Genomic DNA, 16,555 nt, shown 5'->3' with positions numbered 1-16,555 from the left:
TCTTTGTGCAGTTTAGTTCTTGTTTTCATAATCACTTCCACAAAGGGACATAGCATTCATGGTAGACACCATTTTGGGATTTAGTTGCTGTAGCCTTTTCATATGTAACCCGTATAGTAAGTCATAAAGACTGAAAAAAAAAAAAAAAAAAAAATGGGCAGATACTGAGATGTCTTAATGCTAATGTCTTATGTAAGATGTACTTGTATTACTGTAGAGTTTGCTCACATTAACCTAGAGTGCAATGCAATGTCCTCACGATATATAGTTGAACAGCCAATCCCGCTGCTTTATTTATATTTAGCTGCTTTGCTTTTTATTTGAAGTTTCCAATAAATGTTACGGCAAATAAAATTAAAAGTAAATGTTTAACTTGCAAATTATCATATTTTTTTTAATATATGCAAGTTATTTGTTGTTTTTTTGATTATTTATTTACATATATTCCTGAGTCATTGTGGATAGCCAGTCTTCATCCTTTGAATTTTTTTCTACATAATATGAAATACTCGGTTTAGTATGGTGACTTTGCTGAATGACATATTTTATACCACAGCTCTGTTATATTCTTCAGTCTGATTGGTCAGAAGGTGTTGATTATTTTTCTATGAGTGGAGCTCTGACAGTAGTTCTAATTCAAATCACTCTAATTCAAATCACTCTAATTCAAATCACAGGTGAATTTAAATAAACCTGTTGATTATTTTCCTATAATTCCTATGACTCGTCATGTTTTATTCCTTACTTTTTATACATACTGTAGGTCAGCCTTTAAAGGCCAACCTCCTTATGCATATTTATAGTTATCAATCTATGTGCTGTATAGTTTTTTCACTGGTGGTCTTTTAAAAGTATTAAGGTGAATTCACAAACAGTGGGACAGTTTTTGTAAAGGACAGACATGTACACTATATTTTATATTTGTAGCATACTTATAATATGTAATAACATATTATAATATAATAACAAGACTTGAAAAATCTCCAAATTCATCATTCATTATATTGTATGAACACAGTAGACTCAGTAAAATTGACTGTATGTTAAAATGTTGGCCTGAGTAACAATTTATAATTCATTTCTTACAGCAGTAATAACAATAACAGGATTTAAAAAATTTCAGTATTTTCCAAATTCATAGTCGATCTTTTCTAAAATTCAGTATGAACAGTAATATAAGTAATAATCACACAAAAGGGTAACATTTTATAATTTATTTCTTACAGTAGCAGCATAACATAGGACTAAACAAAACATCAAAATCTATCTCTAAACTGATATGAACACAGTGCAAAAATTAAAAAGTAAAAATCTCTGCATACTAAGTAGCAAGCCTGAGTATCGTTCTATATTTCCCAGTTTACTTTATACCCTCGCTTCTTGTATTTACACTTATTGTATTTTCAGACTGTCCCAATGTACCTGAACCATGCTGTCTTGAAAATGATTAACCCTTGTGTTGCCTTAAGGGGCAAAAATGACGTGTGACTATGTTTAACAGCAGAGAAAACGAACAGTGTCCACTGATTTCTGCACTGTGAAGGTGGAAAAACCCAGATATTCACAAAGTTTGTGATGAATGACAGGTTGTTTCTTCATGAACAAATAGATTTGGGGGTTAAAATTCAGTTAAGCTGCTTTATTTTAGGGGTTTAGTGAAGGCGGGTGATTTTTGATGAAGGGGAGTATAATGGTAAGACTACATAAGGGTCAAATGATAAACATCTGTACGTTTTGAACTAACATTATGCTTCTTTTGTTATAGCAGTACATCTTATACATGCATGCCTCGTAAATATGTGATATGTACTAGTCATGACAATTTTATAACCTTGTGAGAAAACTAGCAAAAACATTTTTTTTCCTTAACTCAAGATTTCTGAGGTCAGCTTCCTGTTTGATGCTGACCACACCCACTTGCCGATGTCACGTGAATTAAGTCATATTGTTTATATAAAAGCAGGTCCACTGCAAGGACCAACACAAGTTTTGACTTTCAGTTAGCAGGCCAGAAAAAATGCTGACCCATTTTACCTGATTTCCGAATACACCTGAATTCACCCTATATACATTTTTATTATTTATAAGTTGTATTATAAATAATAAAAATGTAGTCTGCTCATCTATCTAGGCATGTGCTTCTTCTACTTCTTCTTAATATCAGTTTCTAGCTATTTAATTCAGTCGTCATTCTGCTGTACACTCTATATACACAATTAGCTATATTTATTTTTTTATTAGAATTATGTATTAATAAATATGCATAATATCCTAGTCCCATGTTCTCCAATGGTTAAGGAGCAGAAGTGACGTGTGGAGGTGTGGACTTCAGGCTTCTAGATCTGAAAGTCAGTGATTTTCCCAACATGCCTTAAACAACAATAACAAGCTCAAACAAAACTCCACTAACAGCACGGATTTCTGCCACACTGAAAGGTTAGTTTCGGGTTTGTTTGTTTGTTTGTTTGTTTGTTGCTTAAATTCTTTACAACCTGGTTTACTCTGGTCACTCAGAGGAATGTTTTTTTTTTTTTTTTTTTTGGATACTTTCGTGGACAAAAACAGAAAACAGACTGAAAGTAGCATGCCTGGTTTACAGCAAGCGAGTTTATAAAATAACATCAGAGACACAGCCATGTTACAATGACAACATAATATTTACATGCGGAACTTTAGAGCTTGTTCTGTGCACGTGCTAATATGTCGCTAAAGCGTGACGAAAAACCAAATAATAATAATAACAACAACAACAACGATGTTATCCTAAACGTCCAAAGATGCCCATTACTTTAAAATAACAGTTTAAAATCACGTTACTACGCCTCCGGCATCTATTGTCCTATTTAACGCCTGAATTGTAGGTCATACAGGGGCGTTATTTTTCCCCTATCAACAAAGAGCGCTTCCGGATTCGGCGGACTGCGCGTGAATGTGAGCTAAATAGCCAATCATAGCGCAGGATACGAATATCACTAGCCAATCATAGCGCAGGATACGAATACAACTAGCCAATTCTAGCGTAGGAGGCGGGTTCTGTTGAAGTATCTACATTAAGACATTAAAAATATCGCATGTGAAATAAATTAAGCATTAGTTTAAAGTAATGAAAGTCTAAAGTAGTGAATTTTCTTATGAATGATATGATATAAAAAACAAAACAAACAAACAAACAAAAAACAACAACAAAAAAAATAGTAGATAATTAGTGGCGTAGCCGGGAACTAATTTTAAGGTGGAATTAATTTTAAGGGGGAATTGCTTTTAAAGGGGAATGAAGAACTATTCTAAATAAAGATCATCGTGATCTGTATGATTGAATTGAACTGTGAATAAGTGGGATGCCAGACAAAAGTAGGATCTGTGATGACAAAGTTATGGCTTAATAATTTAAGTAATGACCCATATTTTGCTCCAGTTAAGTTGTATTTAATAATTTAAGTAATGGCCCATATTTTACTCCAGTGAAATTGTACTTACTCTCTAACACAAGATTGCAAATATAGAAAATATTTGAAATATAGGAAACACTCTAAAATCATGTTGTTACTTGAATCTTAACCTATTATCATTTTATAATAATCTTTAAAAAAATCCTGATCATAGTGTATGCATAGCTCTTAAGATCGTTTTTGTGTGCTAGTGTTAGATTTGGTGTTTGTTACATATGAATTCACATGTTCATAAATAAAAGGACACCTGTGGTCCCAACAAGGCCCATCGAACAGGTAAATGTGTGTACTGTGCGTGTACCTCATGGATCTGTATATGAGCATATACTTTCTTTCGTGTGCATGCTGGAAAAAAGATTCTTATGTGATTTTGGTACTAGATATATCCCATTATACACCCCATAATGGCAAAATCTAATATCTAACAATATATCAACAGTTAAACTAGTTAAACTATTAGTGTTGAGCAGTGCATTATATCATAAGGCTTCATTGATGGCATAATAATAGTAATACTGGAGAACAGTATTAAACACACACACCACACACACACACGTGTATATATATATATATATATATATATATATATATATATATATATATACAGTACTGTACAAAAGTCTTAGGCACGAGCAAAGATGCCTTCAAAAATAATGAAATTAAATGTTTCTACATTAAAAAAATACTATAAAGAGCAGTAAACAGTATTAAATGAAACAAAGTCAATATATGGTATGTATATATACTCATAGTGAGTATATGGAAGTCTTCAAGCAAAAAGTCAATAATATTCACATATGCTCATGTATTTTTACAGATTTTTTTAGCCAGCTAGCATGAGCTAATCTGACAGGATTTCTTAGAGCATGGGTTCTCCATTTTTTTTTTTGGCTCATGACCACAATTTAGGGGCTCAATATTCTCATGACTCCCCAATAATTCTTGATGGGAATTAGTAAAAATGATACTAATACTAACACAGTGCATTGCTCTAAATATGTGCATAAACCATAGAATGCTAGGTACCTTTCTTATTTAAAGATTAAACTATATCTCAACAAATTTATAAAAATTGTGTTTGTAACAGCCTTCTAAAAAATGCATAAAATTAAAAAAAAATCACATATCGCACGTCACAATTAAAAAAATCATATAGTTATCTTCACTTCTAATATTTGCCAGCTAGCTAACATGACCTAAAGGGCAAGCTTGATAGGATGTTTCATAAACCTCTTTGAGTACATTTGTAAATCTTTCTCTGTTTAGAAATGGGTGTAGCATTCTAGGACATGTCCACCTGTCAAGATAGAGGACTATAACATTATCTTGATTTGACTTATCTCTGCTATACAAATTCCATGGCCTAGTAGTCTGCAGGGTAGCATGATAGTGTAGCTAAATAATTCTCATTTGAGCATTTTCTTTTTCAACAATGTTGCATGGTCTAGAGGTCTAGATTTGATACTGCAGCATGGCTTAACATGCTTTTGGTATTTCTTTGAATAACAGAGTCGGGTGTTTCCACTGTTGGAGGTTTAGAACGCTGCTCGTTGTATTGCGTTTCCTGTACCAACATGCCTATTTCAAATCATCAGCTCAATTTCATGCCCTTGATATATGACATATGAGCTACAGCCCCCGACAGACCTAGTAAACACTTTTACACCACACTGCTCTTGAATTCTGTATTCCGATTGGTCAGGAGGTGTATAATAATAATTTTCTATAACAGCAGCTCTGAAAATAGTGCCAGCTGCAATTCAAATCACAGGTTTATATTAACGTGCGAACACAGGGACTTGTATGGCAGATGCTCCGCAATAATAGGCTTATAATTAGTAGATGAAGCACATCTGCACAAAAGAAAACAAATCAATTAATAATGAAAACTTTGTAAACCATTGTTATGGTGTTGCTTTCTGAGAGGAAAAAAAGAGAGGTTTATGAAGGAATGACTGTTTATAGCTGCTATAGGAACTGCCTTGATATCAACAGACATACACAACATTAAATGGAACTATAAATGGTTAAAAGCACATGTTGCCCAATAATCAATAACAGTTGCAGTTGTTGGAGAATTGCTAAGGTATAAGGGTAAGAAAAGACTTCAGGATGTGCTGTTTATTGGAAAATAATCAACTCCGGGGTGGTAACAGTAACTTTGCTTCACATGGAGTGCATCACAACACCCCAAGGTTGATTATATTCCCATAACAGCATTTATTCATACAATATTAACATATATCTGGGGCCGAAATAACATGCATCTGGAATATATAGGTGTTTTAGTGCATAGAACTGTGCAAGATATTTATAACTAAAACTATTTTTTGCAGCATTTTGCTAATTTATTTGTAAAACATGTGATTGCAGAACCCTGGTATGATGAGTGGTTTTATTCAGAAGGTCATACCATTTAAGTCATCCTCAAAGGTAACACACTCCACATATGTACAGTGTTGTGTCATTTGTATACTAGTAAGATTAAACAGGTGTGAAGGAGAAGTGAAGGAACAGATTTGTGTTAACATTTATGTTAAATGCACATGTGTGACATTGTACAGTGTTCGAGTACATCTGAATCAGGCAGTAAGTCTTCCCTCATTGACACCAGTGGAGATGATAAACCCACAGAACCCAAACCGGTGAGTTTCAGATTTGATGCAAACAGCTATTGTGTGTGAGTTGGCATAAATTGATCTCTTTGTGGGAAACAAATATCCCCATGATGATAGGAATACGTGGGAATTTGTTTATTAAATGTATATGTATGGCATTGTACAGGGACTTGTATGGCAGATGCTCCACAATAATCTAAGGCTTATAATTAGTAGATTAAACACATCTGCACAAAAGAAAACATGTCACTTAATAATGAAAACTGTATAAACCATTGTTATGGTGAAGCTTTCTGTAAAGAAATGTTTATTTAACATTTATGGAAGGAGTCACCAGTTTCAGTGTTTTCTGCCAAGGAAGAGTCTTCAGAAAACAGGGGTTTGTGCTTTACAAACAACTTTAAGAGAGAGGAATAAAAAGAGAGGTTTGTGAAGGAATGACTGTTTATAGCTGCTATAGGAACTACCTTGACTCACAGACATACACAACATTAAATGTAACTATAAATGGTTAAAAGCACATGTCGCTCATTAATCAATAACAGTTGCAATTGTTGGAGAATTGCTAAGGTATAAGGGTAAGAAAAGACATCAGGATGTGCTGTTTATTGGAAAATAATCAGCTCCGGGGTTTTAACAGTAAATAACATGCATCTGGAATATATAGGTGTTTTAGTGCATAGAACTGTGCATGATATTTATAACTAAAACTATTTTTTGCAGCATTTTGCTAATTTATTTGTAAAACATGTGATTGCAGAACCCTGGTATGATGAGTGGTTTTATTCAGAAGGTCATACCATTTAAGTCATCCTCAAAGGTAACACACTCCACATATGTACAGTGTTGTGTCATTTGTATACTAGTAAGATTAAACAGGTGTGAAGGAGAAGTGAAGGAACAGATTTGTGTTAACATTTATGTTAAATGCACATGTGTGACATTGTACAGTGTTCGAGTACATCTGAATCAGGCAGTAAGTCTTCCCTCATTGACACCAGTGGAGATGATAAACCCACAGAACCCAACCCGGTGAGTTTCAGATTTGATGCAAACAGCTATTGTGTGTGAGTTGGCATAAATTGATCTCTTTGAGGGAAACAAATGTCCCCATGATGATAGGAATACGTGGGAATTTGTTTATTAAATGTATATGTATGGCATTATACAGTGTTCCAGCTCTTCTAAATCAGGCAGTAAGCCTTCCCTCATTGACACCAATGGAGATGATAAACCCACTGAACCCAATCAGGTGAGTTTCAGAGCTGATGTAAAGAACTATTGTGGGTAACACTTTACAATAACAGTACATGAATAATCATGCACTAATACCTGAATTAATACTTACTTAAATATGACCTAATGACGAGTTAAGGCATGTACTAATCACGACCTAATGAAGAGCTAACCTTAACTACGAAGTGAGTCTTATGAATTCATTGTGAATAATGAGCATCTTAAGGAGATATAAGATAGAAAAATATATGAATTAAACATGCATAATTTCAAATTGTTTGTATAATGTGCCATATGCAGCTTCGTACACAAGCATCATTGATTGGTGCTGAATTCCTTTGATAATTTACATTGATCGTCCTTATCAAACGTACAAAGACGCACTAATAATAAATACCAATAATTTCATCTCAACCTGTTTTGCATCATTCTCCAGCCATTTCTCTTCAAATCCCACTGTAGTACTAGTATGTGCTCTGGGTGACTAGAGCCTGGGGCACTGCTCCTTGAAATTAATACAGTAACATTTATTCATCTATTAACATTTAAAACCAGTGTTCTATAAGATTATTTTCCAGTGTTTTAGTCTTGAGAATGATGGACAATGAAGCAAAATGGGATGATATGAAATTATTAGTGTTTATTATTACTGCATCTTTCTATGCTCGATAAGGAGGATCAATGTAAATTAATGTAAAAGTAATCCAGCGCCATTCAACGATGTTTGTGTATGCAGCTGCATATGGCAAATTATATAAACAATTTGAAATTATGCACGTTTAATTAATTTTCTTTCTTATAGAGCATGTTTGATTTAGTTTACCCCTATGTGTTAATTAATACATTAACTAACAAACATGTACTAACCTACTTAAGGTGGTCGTTATTCAGGCATGAATTGATAAGACTCACATGCTAGCTCTTCATTAGTTTGTGATTAGTACATGCCTTAACTCATCATTAGTTCATATTTAAGTAAGTATTAATTCAGGTATTAGTGCATAATTATTCATGTACTGTTATTGTAAAGTGTTACTCTATTGTGTGTGAGACGACATAAATTGATCTCTTTGTGGCAACCAGTTGTCCCCATGATGATAGGAATACATGGGAATTTATTGAACAAATGTATATGTATGGCATTGTACAGTGTTCCAGCTCTTCTGAACCAGGCAGTAAGTCTTCCCTCATTGACAACAATGGAGATGATAAACCCACTGAACCCAATCAGGTGAGTTTCAGAGCTGATGTAAAGATTTGATTTGGATTGGATTTGAGAAAACAGACATTGATCTCTTTGTGGGAACCAAATGTCCCATGATGATAAGAATACATGAGGATTTTCATAATGTGAGAAAAACCCTACAAAAATCCCTAAAGTAGCACAATGATTTACTTTTATGTATCAAGGTTCACTCCTTTAGTCTCTTAGGATCCATTGGCTGGTCCAGACCCTGATTCCTCACTTTTGTAATTACTACATAGTAGTTACTGAATAATACTATTAAAGTGAAACTTTACTATTAATGTAAGGGGTTAGAATTTAGTTTAATTCATTGTAACATTATTGAACTTCATTAATATTTAGACCGTGGATTTATACACACACGTGTACAATATATATAGTTCTTGGTGTTTCATTCCTAATGATAGCTGTACAGTTTCCTAATAGGACCATATATGGGCTTTCTATGTATCAATATTTTTATTTTCTTTGTAAATGAATTATTCAGACAATACATTCTATACCTGTTATCTCGTAAAGAAACCCGAACGAGTCAAGAGGCTGTTGAAAAAAAAAAATAAAGCTGTTTAAAACTTTTTCAAAGGTACAACACAGACACACACACATACACACACACACAGATTGCTCATCAGCACAATGCACTGTCAATCTGTTCTCAGAGCTCAGCAGGAAATATTTGTCTGCTTCAGCACCTGATCCTCTCAGTCTCACTCTTTCCATGTCTCCTCTCATTTCAGAGCTGCAACGATCTAATTTCCTCTCAAAACAAAGACAAAAACAATCAGGTAAGATAAGTCTACATGTCATTGTGTTGTATATAAGAGTATAACGGTTTTATGTTCATATGGAACATAACCATACAGCAAGATGATATGCTTAAACCCACAGTTCAGTTAGGGAGAATTAACTGCATGATGTAATTTTTTCCCTTGCTTTGTACCATACCAAAATCTCTGTGGATTACAGTGAGCAAAAATAGACAAAAAAGTAGTGTTTTTTTTGGTTTTTGATTAAGATTTTTATTTGTTTTTCAGGCAGCTTGGGTTTTTATGTTGTAAAGTATGTCAAAAGATATATTTTCTTCTTTCTATCCTTCCTACTGCAGGAGTTAAAATGTAAGGAATAAGACACAATGGGATGTGCTGTTATAGGAAACCAATCAGTAATAGGGTGGTGTGATGATGAGTGTGTTTCCACTCTGAAGTTGATTATTTTCCTATAACGGCATGTCTCAGAGTGTTTTTTTTCCCCTTATACCCCAGCAATATGCCAATTTTTCATCCATGTGTTACGTTTAATGTTGTTGAATGTTCATGAAAAAGGTTAGTTCTCTCCAGTCGTTCTCTCACCAGCCTCTCGTTTTTCCCTCCCTTTTTTGTTAATAAGACAAAAAAAGAAACCAGAAACCTCACAGAAAACCTCATCAATTCAACAATTACACACATTTAAAAAAAAAAAAATAAAAAAAACTGTGATTTTTGTGAAGGGTCCTTATGTGAAGGGTCTGCCATATAAGTGTTTGTGTAAGTTGTTACTATGTGTTAGAACAAGTGCATTAATATAAAGCTTGCAGTTGGCACTACTGTCAGAGCTGCTGACCAATCAGAATCGAGAATTCAACAGCTGTAGTATAATTACATTTAGCCTCTGCCTAGGTGAGATTCATTAACATGCTAATTTAACAATATTCATTTTTTTTTCTTTGAATCTGATTCAAAGGCCATGATGTTACCATCAACTCAATGGTACTGTCAAGAAGAGGAATTAGGAACATCCAAGGTAGGTGCACTCTTTCATTTGGTAGATGCTTTTATCCAACAGAGAAGCTTAATTACAATTCAAGAGCTGAGCTGGTTAAAGAGCTTAACACCACTAAGTCAGTATGGTGATGTGTATGTTTGTTCATGTGTTCAAATTCTGATGTATTATGTGGCTACTTCATTTCAAATAATTTCTTGTTCAGGAAGAAATGCTGGCATCCAGTACATCCACTGAACCCGGGTCTACCACGATGCCTGGGTTTGAATGGGACCATTTTAAGGTAAACGGAACTAAACACATTTTGCATGAGAGACATTTTTAACACCATATCTGTGGTTCATGGTAACAGAAGGTACAAGAGAACTGATGTCAAAAATAGAGACCAAAGTTGATTGAGAGTGTATTTATAACAGGAAACGTCAAACTTTTTCAAAGAACATGGTCCAAAATGAATATAAACCTTTACTTGGTTGATACTTGCTATTCAAGACTGCACAATTTACAAGCTTTTTTTTAACTGTTTGCCTAAAAAAAAAAGAAATCTCAAATATCATCTTATACCATTTGCTTCATTGTTTGAAATTGCCATATATATATATATAAATAAGCTTACAGAAATCCAGGTGTAGATTTATATTTATTGCGATTGACCATTTGGGTTTGATTATTATTATGTATCTTGAGAAATATAATTTGACAAAGGTCATATTTTCATAACGCATTACTTAAGCTATTTAATTAAGCTGTTATTTACTGGTCTAAATATTACATTTGTGTAGGTCATTGTGAGGCTTTGCAATGATTGTAAAAATGCCTGGTGGATGAAAAATTCAATATACAGTATATTAAACATGTAACCCAATATTAAGTGGTTTTGAATACCTATACCTATATTCGGTTTCGGTTTACCTTTGGTATACACTATGCCCAGTGTTTTCAAAAAAGATGGTATTACAAAGATTACAACAATAAGAAGAAGAGGCATTCATTGTTTAGCAAAAGCTGTTGTGTTTATTAAAACTATTAAACTACTTAGCTTTTAGTAGTTTGTAAAACAATGAGGAAATACCAGTTTCCCAGATTTTTGCCTAGTTAACCTGTTCTTTAAAAACAAGTCTACACTATTTAAAAATATAGTAGCATATATCAGATAATATTTTTTAAGTTTGTTATTTACACTAGTCCAGCATAATGTTAACATTTTTCCGGTTTCCTTATCACGGTGTATTGGTATATCCTTACACATTTTTCTTTGCTTTTTATGCAATAAAATTTGTAACAACTGGGTTTAAGCCTTTCAATAAATTAAGTCACTTAAGTAACCATTCTGATTTGATTAGCATCTAAAAAGCTTTATTTGCTTACAGAAGGACTCTGTTGAGAATCCTACTGAGGCAGAAATGGTAGCCAGCAGTGAAGCTAGTCCTCTGCCGACTGATGATGTACGTAAGAAACATTATTGTTATTTAGCTACATAGCAACAGCTTTATTAGTAACATTTGTACACCTGCTCATTCATGCAACTGAACTCATAGAACTTTGAACCCTGAGGCTTCACATTCCTGTTCTTGGCTGACAGGAGTGGAAGCTGATGTGCCGTTTTGCTCTTGTAGCTCATCTGCCTTAAGGTCTGACATGTTGTGTGTCCTGAGGTGCTTTTCTGCTCACCATGGTTGTAAAGAATGGTTATTTGAATTACCATAATGTTGCTGTCAGCTCCAGACTGTTGTAGACACTAGCACCAACAACCATGCCGTGGTCAAAGTCACAATGATCACATTTTTTTCCCCCAGTCAAATATTTGATGTGAACATTGACTGAAGCTCTTATACTGCATCTGAATTATTTTATACATTGTGCTGCTGCCATGTGATTGGCTGATTGCATGTATAAGCAGGTGTACAGGTGTTCTTATTAAAGTGGCCAGTGAGTATAAACGAGAGTAAGGCAAACCATCTGAAAGTTGAATAAAGTAACGTAATATTTTGTCTGTTATTGTATGTTGCCCTCAGGATGAAGAAGGTTTATTGGAGTGGTGGAGAAATGTAGAAGGTATGGTAAAGGTCAAGGCATCGTTGTACTCATGTATTTGATTTATCTATGTATGTAGATGATTTTCTCTTTTTTCCTCTTTAGGTTGGAACAAATGGAACGAGGAAACAAATCTTGAGGGAGACAATGCAGAGCAGTAAGACCTTCTGAGCTTTCATTTTATGTTATACCACATATTCACATGCTGTTGAATCTTGAATCTGATTGGTCAAAAGATGTTAATTACAGCAGCTCTGACAGTAGTAGCAGCTCCACAGCTTTTTATTAGTGCACTCATTTTAATATGTTCTCATATGATGAAGCTTTTTGTAAGGAGGCATTTATTTAACATTTATGGAAAGAATCGTCTGCATCAGTTCTTTGTAACAGTCAGACATTAGATTTATAAGTTCCTTTATGTCTTCAGTTACTTCAGTAAGTAAGAAAATGAGTGAATCACTGTTTTTTAGTTGTTTAGTTTTAAACTTCTGCTTTGCACTACCCTGTCTCTGATTATTGCCCTACAACAGTCCCGATATGTTTTATTCCTTACGCAAATTTGATCTCTGAAGTGTGATTATATGTAATCTTTAGTGATAAAAAAATGACATAAAAGTTCTGTCTTGCTCAGAGCCATAGAAGCAGCCGCAGATCGTGTCTTCAAGGCTGCCCGTCTCTTCGTTTATTTATTCAAACAGCGAGAGGCAGCACTGTATATGCGAGTCGTTGAGTTGCTGGCAGTTGCTGATGCAGCAGACAGCTTCCATAAGAAAACTGTGACCGCTAGCATCGGAGGAGGAGTGGCTAGCGTAGCTGGTAGCATCACCACCATCACAGGACTGGCGCTGGCACCTTTCACTTTTGGGTCATCACTTATTGTAACAGCAGTGGGCATGGGCGTTGCAACAGCGGGGGGTCTCACATCAGCATCCGCCAACATCACAGACACAATGCATTCAAGGACAGACCGGGCCAAAGTGGAGCAGATCATCCTCAGCTACCAGGAGGAGATAAAGGACATTAGAGAATGCCTTCAGTTCATGCAGGTCAGACATGATGGCATGGGGACAATATCTGTACAAATATTACCACTATAAAGTTATAGCAGGTTAATAGTAAATACAGGCAAATAGTTATAAAAGTTGTCTATTCTTTCCTTTTGTACCCACCTGTGTCTTTCTATCTATCTTTTAGACAGGTATGGAGACTCTGGAAGAGTGCAGCTTCCAGCAGTACATGGATAGCATCTCCAAGCGTGCAATGAACAGGAATGTGAAGCATGTAGTAAGGGAGGGTGGCCGTGCTGGCAAGGCATTACTAATCAATGTTGAGAGCCTGGCGAGCACTGTGCAAGTACTCAGCACCGCTGGTGGGGTTGCCAAAGCCACTCAGGTCCTCAGCATTGCCAGCGGGGTCATGTCCGGCCTCTTCCTGGCCCTCGATGTTTTCTTTTTAGCCAAAGACTCCAGGGAGCTGCACAAAGGGGCCAAGACAAAGTTTGCGGCCAAGATTAGGGACGTGTGCAAAGAGCTGTTGGACAGCCTTATTGAGCTGAAGAGGATTAAAGAAGAGCTGCAGCAAATTATGAATGATGCAGAGGAGGAGGAAGAGGAAGAGGAGGGAGAAGAAGAGGACGAGGAAGAAGAAGAAGCGGATGAGGAGGAGGAGGAAGAAGAAGAAAAGTGTAAGAAAGACCAGTGAGCACAGAGGTGAAGAGGATAAAGAGAATGAAGTACGATTTAGCAGTTAAGATTCTTGGTAGCGGGGGGCATGGTGGCCTAGTGGTTAGCACTGGTGCCTCGCACCTCCGGGGTTGGGGGCTTGAGTCCTGTCGCTGCCCTGTGTGCGCAGAGCTTGCATGTTCTCCCTGTGTTTCGGGGGTTTCCTCGAGGTACTCCGGTTTCCTCCCCCAGCCCAAAGACAAGCATTGTAGGCTGACTGGCATTTCCAAATTGTCTGTAGTGTGTGAATGGGTGTGTGATTGTGCCCTGTGATGGGTTGGCACCCCGTCCAGGGTGTGCCCTGAGTCCCCTGGGATAGGATCCAGGCTCCCCTGCAACCCTGTGTAGGATAAGCAGTACAGAGGATGGATGGATTCTTGTTAGCGTTAATACATTGAGTACAAGAGAGGAAGAAGATATGGAAAACTATTAAGCACAGAAAACTGTAACAAGCAGTTAAGTATCAGACAAATACTAAGCTAAGATTATTTATTCTGGAGTTTGTTGGTGGAAATATGGTTTAGGTCAAAAAGTGTTTTACTTACATGTAGTTTCACATTATTGCTATTTTTATTGATGGAGAGATGGACTATGATCCTGAACCTTACCTAGCCAGGATTTTGAGTTTCAAATAGTACAAACCTTTCAAATTATAGGAAAGGAAGTTATAGTAGGTAATAACACTACTGAACTATTGTCAGTGGTCTGTTACATTCAATGTAACATAACCAGACCACATTTTATTTCTAATGGAATACTGTAGTTATTAAAAATGCACTAAAACGCTTCACTCTTTTAGTTGCCTACCTGAGGATAAGAATATTTTATTTGATTCTTAATACAATATTTTATCTGATTCTCAAGTATGTAGGAAATTATTTCCTTTATACCTTCCAAATTGGCATGAATACATTTCACTATTAACACTGAATTATATTTGCACGTATCTTTTACTTTTGTTCATGAAAAGCACCTTAAAGGTTAGCTGTTTGTGCTCTGTCTTTTAATTAGGGCTGTTAACATTTGAAATATTAAAGCACTCTACTGTGATTTAATAAAAGATTGTCTTTACACTCAGGAGCATATTGTGATTGTATTTTATATAATAATTATATATAAATTGAATAATAATTTTTGGGAAATCTGGCTTTTCTGAATTTATTTTTATTTCAATTCATCGTAGTAAGAAAAAGGCAAATAAAGGTATTTAAAATAGCAGTGATTGTTGTTTGTTGGGTTACTTTTGGCAAATTTTATTATTGATTGAAAGTCTTCTTCAGAATACAAGATTTACTACTAATAATACTGATACTACTACAGCAGAGTATAAATAATACTGATAATACTACAGGAGAGTATAAATAATGCTGATAATACTACAGGAGTGTATAAATAAAACTCATTCACTCACCGTCCACTTTATTAGGAAAACCTTACACCTGCTCATTTATGCAGTTATCCAATCATTTGGCAGCAGCACAATGCATAAAATCATGCAGATACAGGTCAAGAACTTCAGTTAATGTTCACATCAATCATCAGAATGGGGGAAAAAAGTGTGATCTCTGTGACTTTAACCATGGCATGATTGTTGGTGCCAGATGGGCTGGTTTGAATGTTTCATAAACTGCTGATCTCCTGGGATCTTCACACACACTAAAAGTTTTTAGAGTTTACACAGAATGGTGCGAAAAACAAAAAACACTGAGTGAGCGACAGTTCTATGGGTGGAAACACCTTGTTGATAAGAGAGGTCAGAGGAAAATGGCCAGATTGGTTCGAGCTGCCAGGAAGAATATTTTCTGAAATACTCATCTGGCACCAACAACCATGCCACAGTTAAAGTTACAGAGATCACATTTTTCCCCATTCTAATTTAATGTGAACATTAACTGAAGCTCTTGACCTGTACCTGCATGATTTTATACAATTTGCTGCTGCCACATGCATTTGCATAAATAAGCAGGTGTACACATATTACTATTAAAGTGGTCAGTGAGTGTATATCTCATATACACCAATCAACCATAACATTAAAAACAAGTCCTGTAAGTTGTGAGGTGGGGCCTCCATGAATCGGACTTGTTTGACTAGCATTCCACAGATGCTTGATCAGATTGAGATCTGGGGAATTTGGAGGTCAACTCAGCACCTTTAACTCTGTCATGTTCCTCAAACATTCCTGAACAGTTTTTCCAGGGTGGCAGGGCGCAATCTCCTGCAGAAAGAGGCCACTGCCATTAGGGAATACCGTTGCCATGAAGGGGTGTACTTGGTCTGCAACAGTGTTTAGGTAAGTGGTACATGTCAAAGTAACATCCATATGAAAGCCAGGACCCAAATTTTCCCAGCAAAACATAGCCCAGCGCATCACACTGCCTCCGCCAGCTTGCATTCTTCCCGTAGTGCATCGTTGTCGGTGGACAGGGGTCAGCATAGGCACTCTGACTGGTCTGCGGCTACGTAGCCCCATACGCAGCAAGCTGTGATGCA

The 16,555-nt window shown here is 35.7% G+C and overlaps 1 protein-coding gene across 3 annotated transcripts; it reads left to right on the top strand.

Moving 5' to 3' along the window:
- The first annotated feature begins 48 nt into the window (after nucleotides 1-48).
- apold1b (apolipoprotein L domain containing 1b) lies at nucleotides 49-15,280 on the top strand. Of its 3 annotated transcripts, none has more exons than XM_053230985.1 (15): nucleotides 49-2,436; nucleotides 5,823-5,882; nucleotides 6,014-6,094; nucleotides 6,828-6,887; nucleotides 7,019-7,099; nucleotides 7,239-7,319; nucleotides 8,454-8,534; nucleotides 9,287-9,334; nucleotides 10,269-10,328; nucleotides 10,513-10,590; nucleotides 11,681-11,752; nucleotides 12,323-12,362; nucleotides 12,447-12,498; nucleotides 12,973-13,387; nucleotides 13,536-15,280. In XM_053230985.1, the coding sequence occupies exons 2-15, from the start codon at nucleotides 5,832-5,834 to the stop codon at nucleotides 14,040-14,042; spliced, it is 1,707 nt and encodes a 568-aa protein (XP_053086960.1). In that variant the 5' UTR covers nucleotides 49-2,436; nucleotides 5,823-5,831; the 3' UTR covers nucleotides 14,043-15,280. The 3 variants fall into 3 exon arrangements, with proteins under 3 accessions (XP_053086960.1, XP_053086959.1, XP_053086961.1); XM_053230984.1 differs by having other exon boundaries at nucleotides 11,678-11,752; XM_053230986.1 differs by lacking the exons at nucleotides 6,828-6,887; nucleotides 7,019-7,099 and having other exon boundaries at nucleotides 11,678-11,752.
- The last annotated feature ends 1,275 nt before the right edge of the window (nucleotides 15,281-16,555 follow it).

This window comes from Pangasianodon hypophthalmus, chromosome 28 (assembly GCF_027358585.1).
Source record: "Pangasianodon hypophthalmus isolate fPanHyp1 chromosome 28, fPanHyp1.pri, whole genome shotgun sequence".
Classification (NCBI taxonomy): domain Eukaryota; kingdom Metazoa; phylum Chordata; class Actinopteri; order Siluriformes; family Pangasiidae; genus Pangasianodon; species Pangasianodon hypophthalmus.
Note: the sequence above shows the minus strand (reverse complement) of the source record. Positions and strands in the feature narration are given on the sequence as shown.

What these genes read in the sequence shown, in the direction of transcription:
- apold1b (XM_053230984.1), top strand. Translation starts at nt 5,832, where the DNA reads ATGATGAGTGGTTTTATTCAGAAGGTCATACCATTTAAGTCATCCTCA. An exon ending in CATTTAAGTCATCCTCAAAG is followed by an intron (nt 5,883 to 6,013) that starts GTAACACACTCC and finishes GACATTGTACAG; the next exon opens with TGTTCGAGTACATCTGAATC. An exon ending in AACCCACAGAACCCAAACCG is followed by an intron (nt 6,095 to 6,827) that starts GTGAGTTTCAGA and finishes ATGTGATTGCAG; the next exon opens with AACCCTGGTATGATGAGTGG.